Source organism: Quercus robur, chromosome 12 (assembly GCF_932294415.1).
Source record: "Quercus robur chromosome 12, dhQueRobu3.1, whole genome shotgun sequence".
NCBI classification, from domain to species: Eukaryota; Viridiplantae; Streptophyta; class Magnoliopsida; order Fagales; family Fagaceae; genus Quercus; species Quercus robur.
The window spans coordinates 2,537,903-2,552,568 of NC_065545.1; the positions used below are offsets into that span (position 1 = coordinate 2,537,903).

Sequence of the window (14,666 nt, forward strand, 5' to 3'; positions counted from 1 at the left end):
GAATGGCATTGCAATATGTACTGTTGGATAAAAAAATAAAATGAACAGCTTCAAATAATCATATAAGTTAAACCATCTTCAGAGTCTGCTTGGCAGGCTGGGGTCTGTTGAAATGGCATGGACCTTAATATTTCTTGTGTTGAGTTTAGTGGTTCTAAATGTCAATGTGATATCAAGTTAAATGTTCATTCACTTGTTTAATGACTTTAATCTAACATGACAATCACATTCCAATATAGTCAAGCCTAGCCAAAGTTATATATTTTAATTTTTAACCGCAATTCACTTTGCAGATGCATAGAGTTACCAAAAATTGCCTAGCCATACAATTTTATTTTATTAAAGAAACAATAAAAAGTGAACCAAAAGATCACAAATTCTTTATTTATTTTTTTCTATAAAGACATGCATTGGAAGAGAGATACTGAACTGACACGTGGCCATTTTAGGATGTGTTTCATGCCCGAGTCACATCCAATGGGTTTGGGAGGCAAGCCAAATCCAAAGTTTTTTTCTTTGGGGTTGTTGTTTGGGACATGAATTGAGGAACTGAGAAACAACCCTCATTCTCGTTCGAAAGCCATTTAAGGGTGAAGTTATTAACCTGTTTCAACCATATCATGCCTTAACTACTTGCTGAAGCTGAAGACATATGGTGGTTGTGCCAGTAAACCTTATTAGTGCAATTTTTGCAGGTAAAATAATAAGAAATGCATATATTGCAGAGCCAAACAACAGTGGGATATCCAAATGCATCCTTTAGCCATAATAAGTATAAGAAACCAAATTGTGGTGCCAGTGATTTATAGTTTCTAAAGCCATACAAGTATATTATAATCTCACCTAAAGGAGCCATACATCCAATGAGCTAGCACTTTGTTAGAAAGAAAAAGTACTAAGGACCTCAAATTTTCATTAGCCAACCCAAAAAAATAGGTTCTGAGGATGGAAAATTCATGGAAGTATGATTAACGATGAAATTAGCTATAGTCCCGTTGAGATGGTAGAGACGTGCTGAAGAAACAATCCAAACAAAGTGGCGTTGCAATATGTACAATTGAATTAAAAAAGAATAAATAAATAAATTTGAGCTGCTTCGAATGATCATAAAGTTAACCATTTCTGGAGTCATGCTTGGCAGGTTGGGGTATGCTGTAAATTACAAGACCTGATACAAGAATCAAACTGCCTAAGAGGAAAAAGGGGCTCAAGCTAGTGGCCACTGGAAGATATGGCAATTGAAGGGATAGAATGTAAATTGAAATTGGCACTGCAAATATAACAAAGCACCCATTAGCCAAAAGATTGTAGAAAACTACAGATTTGGTCACATGCGTTATTTTTGGGAATGAGAGAATTCCTGCTTGAGTAGTTGGGTTTGGTGTTTTTGTTATAATGAGGTAGTGTAGATGCCTAATATTTGTCATATGTAAGACAATGAACATTCTTATCATTTTGATTGTATTACTTAGTGATATTGTCTTTCCTATTTAATCTTATCGTAGTGTTTAAACTGTTTTGTTTCTACAGCGGCTGCTGCTCCTCCTCATCCAGTGCCTGCACAAGTCAAAGTGGATCTGTAATGGGATCACTTGGTGCCACTATTGCAGATGGTGAGTATTAAGTGTTTCTGAATGCCACAATTATCTCTCTTATGAATTGGGAGAGAATGTGTGTGTGTGTATATATATATATATATATATATATATTTATGAGTTTCTGGAATCTTACAGCACTTTATTTGTTGATGCATAGGCTTGGCCTGGGGTACTGGTACTCTGTTGCTCACAGGGCTCTGGGTGCTCTGATGGGTCCTCGTGTCATTAAGCATGAGACTGTTGCCTCATCGGCTTCTGATGTTCCACCAGCTCCAAACACAAACGGTGTTGGAAGATCTACTGTTTGTGCTGATCAATTTAAGGCCTTAATTGATGTATGATTACCCTCCTCATACCACGTTGTCTATGATATATATATATATATATATATATTTTTTTTATAAATATAATTGTTTCTCTAATTGAACTATTTGGTTTCAAGTTGTTTTCCCTTGTTCTGAATAAAGTCTTTTCTTTTCCTTTTGAGCCTTTTGGAAATGCTTTTGGTCTGAATGCGGATATCAATCCATTACGAAATAATTCCTGTTTATCTTCTATCTTCATTGTTTGACCATGTTATGAGAGTTCTTTGAACTTGATGCTGAATTGGATCAAACTGCTCATATTTGATATTTTGTCTCTATCACACCTTCATCACATATCCCATGATTTAGTCAATAAAATCTTTACTGACCTATAAAAAAAAAGATTATAATGATGGAGACTTTGGCAAAAGAGCTGGAAGTATATTTTATGTTGTAGATTGTTGTAAGCTAAGCGAGCTATCTCATATATGAATGTAATATGTTACATTTTGAATATATCATGTGGTAGAAATGCTATCTCTGAAGGCAAGGTTGTCAATGCTGGGTTTATGATGCTTAGAAAATGGGTCCAGAGCAGCTTCCAAATGGGTCCATATTATTCCACTAATGTGGCATAACTTTTTTTTTGTTTGTTGAGATAATGGCATCTATTACTTGATTTTAAATGCTTTCATTTGCTTTATAAATAACAAAACTGTATACTTTAATAAATAATCACTCATACCGTTGTCATAAGCTTGACCTCTAGAAGAGAATACTAAGAGATTGTCGAGTCCTTTTCTTCGAGGGTCATTTGCATTATGTGTAAACACCAAAACTTTTTGTGGCTTTTACGATTTTACTCTTTATGGGTTATAATCTCAACTCATTTTATAATAATGAGCTCTAGTTTAACTGGTACCTCCTCCTCATATAAGTACTAGGTGGAGGATGAGGTTGTGGATTCAAGATCTATTGAGTGTGTGTAACTTACTAATAAATAATTTTTTTTTTTAAAAGTCTGACTTCTTTTTTGCCATTAAGACGCTATACAATTAGATATATGCTGTTTATTCTATAAAGGTTGGTGTTGGAATCGGTTTTAGCTTATGCAAACTATTAGTAGTCGTGATCAACTGTAACCGTTTCATTCTATTCATAAGACTAATGAAGAAGTTAACTTTGGATACCTTTATTGTTTAATTTGAGCTAGGAGTCTTACCTGCAGTTCTTCTTTCATGTTAAGGTCATGAAGCTTGACCTCTAATTACATTTTTTATTTCCCCTAGGCTAGACTATAAGAATTGAGTTTTATGATCTATAGCTATTATTTATTGGCTTTTTTTTTTGTTTTTTTGTTTTTTTTGGGGACCCTACAATGTGTTCTAGTCCATGTTACAATTTTATTTGAAATTTGGCAGAATGTACCCTATGTATTTGTCCCTTCAAAGCAAGCACTTGGTTACACCAGACATGTCATTACATGTTCTGTGACATCAAATGAGGGAAGCCAATTGTAACTCCAAATAGATCAACTTAGAGTTTGTTTGGGAATAGCTTATTTAGTTGAAACTAAATTTTTTTTATTAAAAGTATTGTAGATAAAGGTAAAAACTAGCTACAATAATATAGTGAAACTCATGAATAGTACCAAAAAGTGCAATAGAACCCATAAATAGTAGCAAAAATAAGCTAAATAGTAGAATAAGCCGACTTTAAACTCTAATCCCAAACGCAACCTTTATGTATTTTTGGGAATAACTTATTTAGGTTTTTGTTGCAAGTGTGCCAAGGAAAATAAATAAATTTTTGAGCCCAAAAAAAAATCAATTTAAGGCTCAATTAATCTAAAATGGATTGAATGGAACAAAAGGGACAGAAATGGACCGAATGAGCCAAATGGATTGTACAAACCAAATGGGATCAAATTAGACCAAAATGAATAAAATGGGACCGAAATGGACTAAATGGATCAAATGGGACCGTAATGGATCAACATGGACTGTATAAGACTGAAATGGATCCAATTGGACCAGAATGGATAGAAATAGACTAAAATACTACACTAACGCGATTAAAAAATGCATAACAACAATAAATGCTAAATTTCAGTTTTCAAATATAATATAGATAAATTACGTGGTTGATCCTCTAGTCCTTAACGGTTAATGACACAGTTAAGGAAATAAAAATTACGAATAAAAATTATTCATTGGCTTCAAATTCACTATATGAAGAATAATCGCTATCAAATATTTAAGAGGGAAAAATAACTAATTTGAAATATTATTTCTTCTAAAAATAATTGAAATATTATGGATTCCATGACTCGTGTGAGGCGAAAATGGGTAACTAACCATAATTTTTCAACTATATAGTTAATAGTTTCAGTTCCCAAACTATATATATTATTTACTAGCATCTCGAGTCTATGAGACTCGATTTTCATGGTCTGATGTGGCATTTTTTTCCTACATGGAAATTGAGTCTCTAAGTCTCAAGTCTCTCGTACAAGCCGAAATACCAAAAAAAAATTTAAGAAATCCAGAAACACAACAATCCCAATCCCAGTACAATTAGATCAGAGGGAGAAAGAATTTAAAGACTCAGATCAGATCAGATCTCGGCCTGGGCCGCACGTTACCTGGGTCTCGCGCTGGGTCGCGCACGGTGGTGGCTGTGGGTTCTTTGGTTTCACAGTGGTTCTGTTCCTTTTTTTTTTTTTTTTTGGGTTCTTCTCTTCTCTGATGTTCTTAAAGTTATAAGAGTTGTAAATCGAGTCTTAGAGACTCGATTTCCATGTGGTCGTCACATGGAAAAATATGCCACATCGAACATGATTAGGCCATGGAAATCGAGTCTCTGAAACTCGATTTATAGGCCAAAATCGAGTCTTATAGACTTGAGATGGTAGTAAATAATATAGTTTGGAAACCGGAACTACTAACTATATAGTTGGAAAATTATGGTTAGTTACCCATTTTCGCCCTCATGTGACCCACTTGCCTAAAGCCCGGTCCACATCTTAAGTCGGTTAAAATAGAAATCCGGCAAGAGCAAGTTTTAACTCTATAAATACATGTCTTAACTCTAATCCCTCATATTTGCGACTGTGTCTTTACTCTTTAGCAAGTTTAGCCTCTCTCTCAGCCCCCAAACACAATGGCTATTACCAATGAAGTTGTTAACGTTGAACTCAGTGAATGCAACAGAGCATTAAAAATCTCAGAAAAGCTGCATTTTCAGGTCACCTTAGAGCTTAGATATAAGAAAGGCCATCGGGAACTCAATGGCATTCTACACTTAGATGAAGATATAACCTTGGTCCCTGGATCACCTTCATGCCTACCTTTTCGATGTGTTCACAACCCTCAATCTTGATCCTCAGCCTCACTACTTTTTGAACCACTGCATAGCATCCTTTGCATCCAAACTGATGGACCCTTTAGCTTGCACTGGCTATTCCATTGAGGCTGAGTTGGAACTGGAACTCCTTGAATTTGAAGTGGATGACCAAAGTGATGATGTTGAAGAGAATTCAAATCGGGGTGCATCAACCAGTAACAGTTACAAGTTGATCAAGGAAAGCTTAGCCAACTGAAATACAATGGATGTTGGAGAATGGTTTTCTTGCATTTTATTTTAGTTGTAATCCCACATTAAACTCAGTTAAAATGAGTCTTAAACATGATTAGTCATAGACGCTATTTGATAGGAGTAAACATTAACCATCATGCTTAGCAAAGAGAAACCAGAAAAAGGTACATCTTAACAAGCCCAAGCTTGACATGCATTTGCAAAGCATCAAGTTGTACACATTACAGTTGCAATGCATCATCTCTGACGTCTCAAGGCATCTTCAAGCAGGGCATTTCTTCTTGCACACTCTAATGTCGTTTTATCAGCAGTGATGAAGAATGCTGCAATTGATGCTGTTGACCAATCACAAATTTAAACAGTTAAAACTGGTATAGTTAATCAATTTTATATTAGATAAGAAGAAATAGGTTTAGCACATTGAATTACATGTATATTAGCACAAAGTGTGATATAAACACAGTCTCTTCTTCCAATAATTTGGGTGGGAAGGGGGCAGTACAAATCAACAAATGAAGCTTATTTCAAGATTTCTTTTGTAATATTTGTCTTATAACTTATAAGATGATGCTTTTTCTTTAAACTTGTTTGGAATATTGATAATGGCTGCATATAAACAAGGAAAAAAAAAACTTGATTTCATCTGTGGAACTTGAATTTTTAAACTGTGGTTGTGGAATACCCTATAACTAAAATGCAATGTTTCAAATCCAGAATAATAACAACAAAGTTCACTCATAAAAAAAAAAAAAACAACAACAACAACAAAGTTCATAACAAAATTTGAATGTTATGACCATACCAGCAGATATAATAAGTGCCTGAGCAGTATAATTGAGGTTTGCCTTTGCCCAAGGAATCTTACGAACTGCAACCAACTAAGGACATGAACAAGAAACATTAGAAAAAGATATAAAGATCTACACATATGGGACATAATAGAAATATGTGTGAACTAAACAGGAACCAACAACATAATTCATTAGAATGAGATTTCTCAGCATACACACATCTTTATCATAATCACCACAGATAATAAATTATTATTAAACTAATTTATTTTTGCCTACAATTTTGGTAAATTATTACTCTTAAATGCTCCAAAGGTAGGTAAAAGTAACAGTTAACCGGCAGCAGCTTTTTCATGTGCTTCAATTAGTTCCCACACCACATAACCCATAATCCACAGGGAAAGTAGCCACAGGCCAAAGAGTTTCAATGATTGCTAGATAACTTGTTCACAACAAGAGCTGAAAAAGATATAAAAACTAAGGCCTTTGTTCAAGAATTACTAGATGAACTATTATCAAAAAACATGTCCTCAATGCAATATTTAAACGCAAAACACTTGTCATTGGTCCTCCTTCATGGAGTTCATAGAAACGTACCAAATGGAACTTCAACTCCTTGAACATATTTGCAACTGTGCACCTCCAGCAGAAAATTCCAGGTTTCTTCCTTGATTATTGTTAATTTTTCCATAATGATGTGATCTAAGCAGGTATCAATCTAACTAAGTCCAACAAATATATGGCCTGTTTACTTTTTGAAGCAGCTAGTTTGTGCAATTGAAATGAGGTTACAACATGCTTTATATTTTGAAATCTATGAAATATCAACACCTCAACCCAGGCCATGTTGGGTCCTCAGATTATAAGTAAAAGTAAATTTTCAACTGATAAGGTGAGCGCCTTTGAGAGAGGCTTGCAGGAAATTGTATAATTGTCCAGCTCAATGCATATGAAAGCTTATGAAAACTATAAAATAGCACTTGACCACTGATAAAACATAAAAATCTCAGGTTGTTGTCATTTCCTACATGCTAAGATGTCTGATTCATTCCACCCAAGTGCTAAACTGCTAAAGGAGTCTCTATAACCTCATTTTCCAACCAATATGACCTCCAAAAACAAGATAGATAAGAAATTCAAAACCAATAAAAGGTCCAGCACTATTTTTTTTTTTTAGTAAAAGATGACCATCACAATTTCACATACTGTTGGCACGGCACTGACAACGGCTGCGATGGTAGCATTCTTGAATCCTTCACGAATACTTTCTGCAAATTACACATATATGCCTGTGTAAGTCAATCTGATGATGATATTCAGTAAACCCTTAGTTGCATAAATAATCAAATGTAAATGAACAAATAATTACATAAACACTGGCTCTATACAACCGCTCAGAGGGGGAAAAAAAAGAGAGTCAAGGCAATACACACAGAATTAAAATTTTAACAGCACCCAAGAAAAAAGACACTCCACCCAACCAAAATTAGATCATACAGCTAATAGATGATTGACTTTATTTTTTACACGCGCCCGCACACAAACCCTCTAACCGGTCTTATGAAAGCTAAGGAAAAATATTAAAATTACCATTTTAATTTTTCATATATACCTCAACCTAACCAAGAAATTGTATCAAACTCTTTGATTTTACATTTTTCTCCAATTCTCAGTTCCCAATCGACAGAATCCAATATTAATCGAAACCCTTTAATGAATTTTCTGTTTCCTACCTTTTCCCAAGCAACCAAACAGTTCATAAAGACAACTCAATGCATCTAATTTTAGAATCTCTAAAGAGATAACCCAACAAGCTGAACCGAGTTTTTATACATTTAATTGTACCGTTTCTCAGCAACCAAACAGTGCATCAGGACAGTTAAAAAAAGGACCAAAGTGAGAATCTTAATCAACAATAAAAACAAATAATCAGCCCATCAGTGAAACAACCACATAGAGCATAAATGATGATAAAAAAAACTGACCCCAAATAATATCTCTAAATTTCAGCTCCAAAAATAGCCAAACAACGCATTAAATTAATAATTAAAAAAATATAAAAAAGAGTAGAGATTAAAGCTCACCTTGATTGCAGAGTTTTCTTCTGGCGTTCAAGGCATTCTGATCTTCGAGCGCAGAAGCAATGATGAAGCTGTTTCTTTTGTTCACCCATATGTCTCTCATTTCCGATGGGATTCCCATTTTTCTGCTACTTCCGATTCTCTATTCTCAATTTCTCAGATTTCAGAGGCAGATAGACGTGTTGGATTTTTATTTTTATTTTTATTTTTTATGTATATATATTTTTTACTCGGTTCTGTTTCTTACTCGCCGCCTCCCATTAACGGCATTTCTTTTCTTTATTTTATTTATGCCTTCTTCTTTTTTAGTGTAAAATTTTCCAATTTTAAGACCCAACAAAAATTTAAAAATAATAATAATGAGACATTATATGGAAATTATTGTATACTCTAGAATTAAATAAATGCGTACTCCCTACTAATTAAATTCAATGTGAAACTCATAATTTATGTGAGAAGACGGATTACGCGTTTATGGTATTACTGGAATATCTAATAATTTTCCAACATTATAATGCAACTAGGTGTGTAATAATATCCCAAGGGTTGACTTAGATGTTCTAAAACCTCATGAATCATGATATTAAGGAGCGGCCAGATGCATTTGGGGTTTTTTTTTTTTTTTTTTTTTTAATTATATTGTGGGGGCCGGTTAATCAATAATTATTAAAACCGTGTTAACTGAGCCTGTGGCCCATCCGAGGATGTAAAACTGTCCGAGGAGGCCCATATCAGGTTATAAGGGTAACCAAATGAAAATAAGAGTAGATATCACGTGAGGTGAGTTCAGTATTCGTCCGATGACAAAATCCTTCTCGGCAATACGTTTCCGAGGACGACCTGAATGCCATATTGTTACAAACACATTTCAGAGCTACATTACCACTAAAGGTGGGACATGGGACCAAGGGTAAGAAAGAAAAGGTAAACAAATATATTTAACAACAGCTGCCTCCGCATTAATTGCCTCTCAACCAACTCTCTGGCCGCATTAATGTGGAGGTGATGCCTGAACAGTGATGAAGCTGCCTTACAGCTACTAGTTGGAGGTTCCAGAAGGTGTTGGATGGGACAGGAAGAGATCCCCCGAACCCAACTTACACGTGTGTGATGAAGATGACACCAAGAGGGCAGTATATAACATAGAAGAATGTATTGAGAAAAAAGGATCGGAACTTCTAAATGAGCAGTACTTAGAAGAAAACCTTACGAAATAAAGAACTTAACTTGTTTCAAGGAGAAATTGATCGTTATATTGGTGTTAATCCACTATAAACGTGAAGTGTAATCGTTTTTCTTTTGGAGTTAATCTAGTTCTTTGACATCCACGCTCTACAAATTTATTATTTGGGCCTTTAATGTTCGAACCCAATACGAAATTGGGATCGTTACAAATTGAGTCCTTACATATATTTTAGCGAAAATTGAATTAAGACCTTTTAAACATTTAAATATGATTTAAAAAAAATTTATATTACTTAAACTCTATTCTCTTGTTTTAGATGCAAAAATACTAATTAACCACGTAGATTTTTTTTTTTTTAGAGAACCTATAGACACAAAAAATTTGACAAACATTTCATACCTGTTGATATGCCAGTTTGATAGTGATAAGTAAAAAACTGATGTTAGTGGTGGAACTAGATGAGAGCTGTAAAAGTTTATCAACTCAACGGTTGTGAAAATTTTTGTGTATTGCTCTTTTGTTATGAAAAATGTTATAAACGTAGCATTTCTTTTTTTTTTTTTCTTGTTTTTCATTTGATAAACAAAATATTATTTTATATTAGCTAATATTTGTGTTTAATTAATACTATTACAATGAAAATAATAACTATATTGGTTAAAATTTGAGGGTCTTAGGTGACTACCTCATTTGCCAATAGCATAGAGTCAGCCCTAATGATATCCATGAATCCTAAGTTCAAAACTTCTAGCTAACATCTTAGGGTCACTTCCATAGGATTCCTCCCTATAATAGCATGATACATTTGAGACAGGAGAACTACATACACTCGAGGACCACCCTTATAGGATTCCTCCCTATAATAACTTGATGCATTTGGGATGGGGGACTGCATATGTCCAAGAGAATAGTTAGATATTCCAAAAAATATATAAATTCCTTGTTTGTATTAAAAAAAAAGGTGGGTAATAACAATGTTAATCATCATTGTCCAATTCGTGTTTGGAGTAATTGATTTTTATTGATTTGTTTTATTTAAAAATTATGTGAATTATTTCTTCAAAAAAATAAAGTGGGTTAGTACCTAAAAAACAAAACCTTATAAAGTTATTAGATTCATCACACACGCTTTGCACATGCAATAAAACTCTTTTTTATTTTTTATTTTAGATTTAGTGAAATAATATTTAAAAGTGAGATAGAGATATTGTCCTAATTTTTAGGATTTTGATAAAAGTTTGAAAGCCTTAAAGTTATGAATTATTTTAAAAATAGTAATGTGGGAGGAATGAATCTTTCTCCAATCAGGTATTGTCTACTTTGGGATGGACAAGGTCGACCTTTACTTCCACCCGCACAGATTTGCTCAATCCCATATTGGGGAGAGACGCCTCCCACGCTTGTCTTATAAGCATTCGGCCTAAGGAAGGGTGTACCATAGTGTGTGTGATCACGTGAGTAAGTCTAAAAAATTGCATGTGCACTCATGCACACTATGCACTCCTTCGAGTCCATCAGCCGATAAAGGGGTAAGGTGGGGGTAGGGCTGTCCAGAGACCTGGCCAACTCGACCCATCCGCCGCCGCCGACCGAACCTGACCCGCTACCGACCAATCTGACTTCTCCGGCGGTCGGCGACGGGTTTGTTTCTCCAAAACCCGAGTTTGGCGGGTCGGAGGTCGGTTTTCCCTCTCCAGAATCCGATCAAACCGACTCGACCGACCCACAAGATTTCCGGCGCTATTTGGTAGATCCGGTGAGATCTAGACCATTTTTTTCAAGATCTTGTCGAAAATGGCCTAGATTAGGCCGGATCTGGAGAAACCTCGAAGATTTTGGCCGAATTTTCACCGTTTTCACACCGGTTTTCGCCGTTTTATGGATTTTCGACCCCGACCGACCCGCCCGCCGCCCGTTGATGGTTTGATCCACCCGATCCGATTACTCCAACGATCGGCGGCGGGTGCATTTCTTTGTCACCCGATTCTGGCGGGTCGGTTCCGGGTTGGACACAAACCTGACCCGAACCGACTCGTGGACAGCCCTAGGTGGGGGTTTCCCCTTAAACCCCAAAAGGCGCCTTTGGAGGGCAATGCCCATCCGAGAGTATTGTCTGCTTTGGGGTTGAAGGACTTGCACGGCTTAGTTACCTGTGGTAAGGACACGCCTCTACCATAGGTATGCGCCAGCAGTTTTTGAGACTTGCTCTAATCACACACACTATGGTACACCCTTCCTTAGGCCAAGTGCTTATAAGGCAAGGGTGAGAGGCATTTCTCCCCGATGTGGAATTGAGTAAATCCGTGCAGGTGGGAGCAAGAGTTGACCCTGTCCATCCCAAAACAGACAATACCTGATGTGAGTAGGATGGCCATGGTACATTTGAGACGAGAGAACTATATACACCCGAGGGCCACACCCACTAGATTCCTCCCTATAATAACTTGGTGCATTTGGAATGGGGGACTACATATGTCCAAGAGAACAGTTAGATATTAAAAAATATATAAATTCCTCGGTTGTTAAAAAAATGTGGGTAATAATCATGTTAATCATCATTGTCCGATTCTTGTTTGGAATAATTGATTTTTATTGATTTTTTTTTATTTAAAAATTACATGAATTATCTTTTCAAAAATTAAAGTGGGTTAGTACCTAAAGAACAAAACCTTATAAAGTTACTAGATTCATCACACGCGCTTTACACGTGCAATAAGACTATTTTTTATTTTTTTATTTTAGATTTAATGAAATAATGTTTAAAAGTGAGATGCAGATATTGTCATCATTTTTAGGATTTTGATAAAATTTTGAAAGCCTTAAGTTATGAATTATTTTTAAAATAGTAAATTACTTTTTTAACCAATTTGTATTTTTAAATTTAAATTATTCAACTAAAAGATAGAGATACTTTAAAGAGTTTAAGAATTTATATAAGGATATTTTGGTATGCCAAAAATTGAAGACGAAACAGGAAATTCTCTTATTAATAGTATAGATAGTAACCCTCCAAGTTTAGAATATGCATTCAAGCTGGATATATAGTGTGCGTTTGGAACGCACGTTTTCATTGCGTTCTTGCATTTTGCTGAAAAATGGTAGGTCATGTGCACTGTTCACAGGACCCACAAGTACTTTTTTTTTAATGCGAAAATAACTTTAAAATTGGGTCCCACGACACTATTCACACATTTAAAAATTATTTTACTGCAGTGTTTTCAATTTTCAACAATAAGCGGTATCCAAACAAACCCATAAAGTAAGAAAAACACTGGAGGAGGGGAGAGAGAGAAAAGAGTCCAAAAAAGAAAGAGAGAGAGTTCATCCATTTTGAAACATCTTCCTCGAAATAGACCCGAGGATCAACACTTGTGTTTTTCTTTAATTAGCTTTCAAATTGAACATCAATGAAATAAATACCATTTCTCTCTTAATTATATGACATAAGCCTTCTTAATCTTTGTATTGGGATTATAAAATAGACTTGACTTCTTATCTCTAAAGAAATTAGGTTACGTTTGGTACACTGTAATGATTATTATATAGGAATAGGAATAAGTATTACAAATAATACACTAAGTTGGAATGTAATAAGTATTACTATTCATTAGTTTGGTGACCATTTTTAGAAACAGAATCCTGAATATGCATCCACAATTTAATAGAGTATAAAAAGAATGTGTAATTATATCATTTTAAAGTCAAATTTCCTAAAATAAGTGTAATTTAGGGTGTTCAAAATAGAGCTAATAATTCACAAGAAGGAAAATTTATTTTCTTTCCTTTTGAAGATGTGGCAACTAACGACTTTTTAGGAATTTTTTTTTTTAAATTATTACATAAGATGAAGGAATAGATATTCAGTACTTTTAATTAGGAATAGTGATTCCTCATTTTGAAAAATAACTATTCATAATGAATAACTATTCATAATGAATAACTATTCGTTGTAATAAAAATATAACCAAACAACCGAATAGTTATGTTATAGGAATATCTATTATACTAGTCGCTAACCCGTGCGATGCACGGGAAAACTATTGATTATGAAAAAAATTTCAATAATGAATGAAGAATTTAAGCTATTACTTAAATTAAAAAAAAAAAAAAAAAAAACAATGAATGAAGTGTTTAAGCTATCACCTATCTATGCAATTTTTTTTTTTTTGTGCATTTCAATTAGACTTTAGACAATAATAATATGGTTATTACTTCTACTATTTTTGGGCTGAAATAAGTTTTTTTTTTTTTTCCTAAATTGAAATAAAGTCATCTATTTACTACTTTTTTTTTTTATGCCAGAATTTATTTACTATTATTATTAAGTTAAAATATTTAAAAATGATTATCTGATTATTTATTTAAAAGAAATATTTTTATAAAATGTTGTAATGGCAGTTTTGTGAATAATAAGGCATGTGATGGTGTCATAAATGTCATCTCTCTCACTGTTTCTCCTTCTCTCTGTTCTGCGTTCTCTCTACCTTCTCTCTTCCTCTCACTTCAAACTCCTCTGACCTCTCTCTTCTTATTTTCTTCTTCTTTCTCATTTCTTTCTCTCACACTCTCTACTCTCTTCCTCTCACGGCTCAAGGCTCACGGTAAAGCCTCTTTTTTTTTTTTTTTTTTTTTCTCATCTCTTTCTCTCACACTCTCTACTCTCTTCCTCTCATGACTCACGGTGAAGCCTCTCTCTTCTCAAGATCGGCTTTGGGTGGGTGGGATTCAGATCGGCTTTGGGTGGGTGGGCTTCAGGAGGGCTTCAGATCGGCGAGGGTGGCTCCAGATCGGCGTGGGTGGCTTTAGACCGGCGTGGGGTTGTGGGTGGCCGTGGGTAGCCGTGGGGTCGTGGGTAGCCATGGATGGCCATGGGTTTTGCTGTTAGTGGGTGTTTTTGGGTGGTTGGAAGAAAGAGTTGATGAAACTTTTGGTTTGGGTCTGTGCTTACGCTTACTGTTTTGATTTGGTTTTGGATTGTGCTGTGCTGGGGATATAGAGGAAGATGGGAGGAGAAAGAGTTGATCGGGTTTTTATAAGGGAGGAGAAGGAGGAGTATCGGGGAGAAATAGTTATTAAAATCAGAATTTTTGTTTTATAATGCTGATATT

The 14,666-nt window shown here is 34.9% G+C and overlaps 1 protein-coding gene and 1 pseudogene across 1 annotated transcript; one reads left to right on the forward strand and one right to left on the reverse strand.

Moving 5' to 3' along the window:
* The first annotated feature begins 652 nt into the window (after positions 1 to 652).
* LOC126710226 (uncharacterized) lies at positions 653 to 2,084 on the forward strand (annotated as a pseudogene).
* Positions 2,085 to 5,517: 3,433 nt separating this feature from the next.
* LOC126709685 (early nodulin-93-like) lies at positions 5,518 to 8,581 on the reverse strand. The gene is made up of 4 exons (XM_050410010.1): positions 8,376 to 8,581; positions 7,498 to 7,559; positions 6,303 to 6,378; positions 5,518 to 5,835 (listed from the first exon to the last, which is right to left on the reverse strand). Exons 1-4 carry the CDS (start codon positions 8,491 to 8,493, stop codon positions 5,738 to 5,740), a joined length of 354 nt encoding a protein of 117 aa, XP_050265967.1. The 5' UTR covers positions 8,494 to 8,581; the 3' UTR covers positions 5,518 to 5,737.
* Positions 8,582 to 14,666: the final 6,085 nt, after the last annotated feature.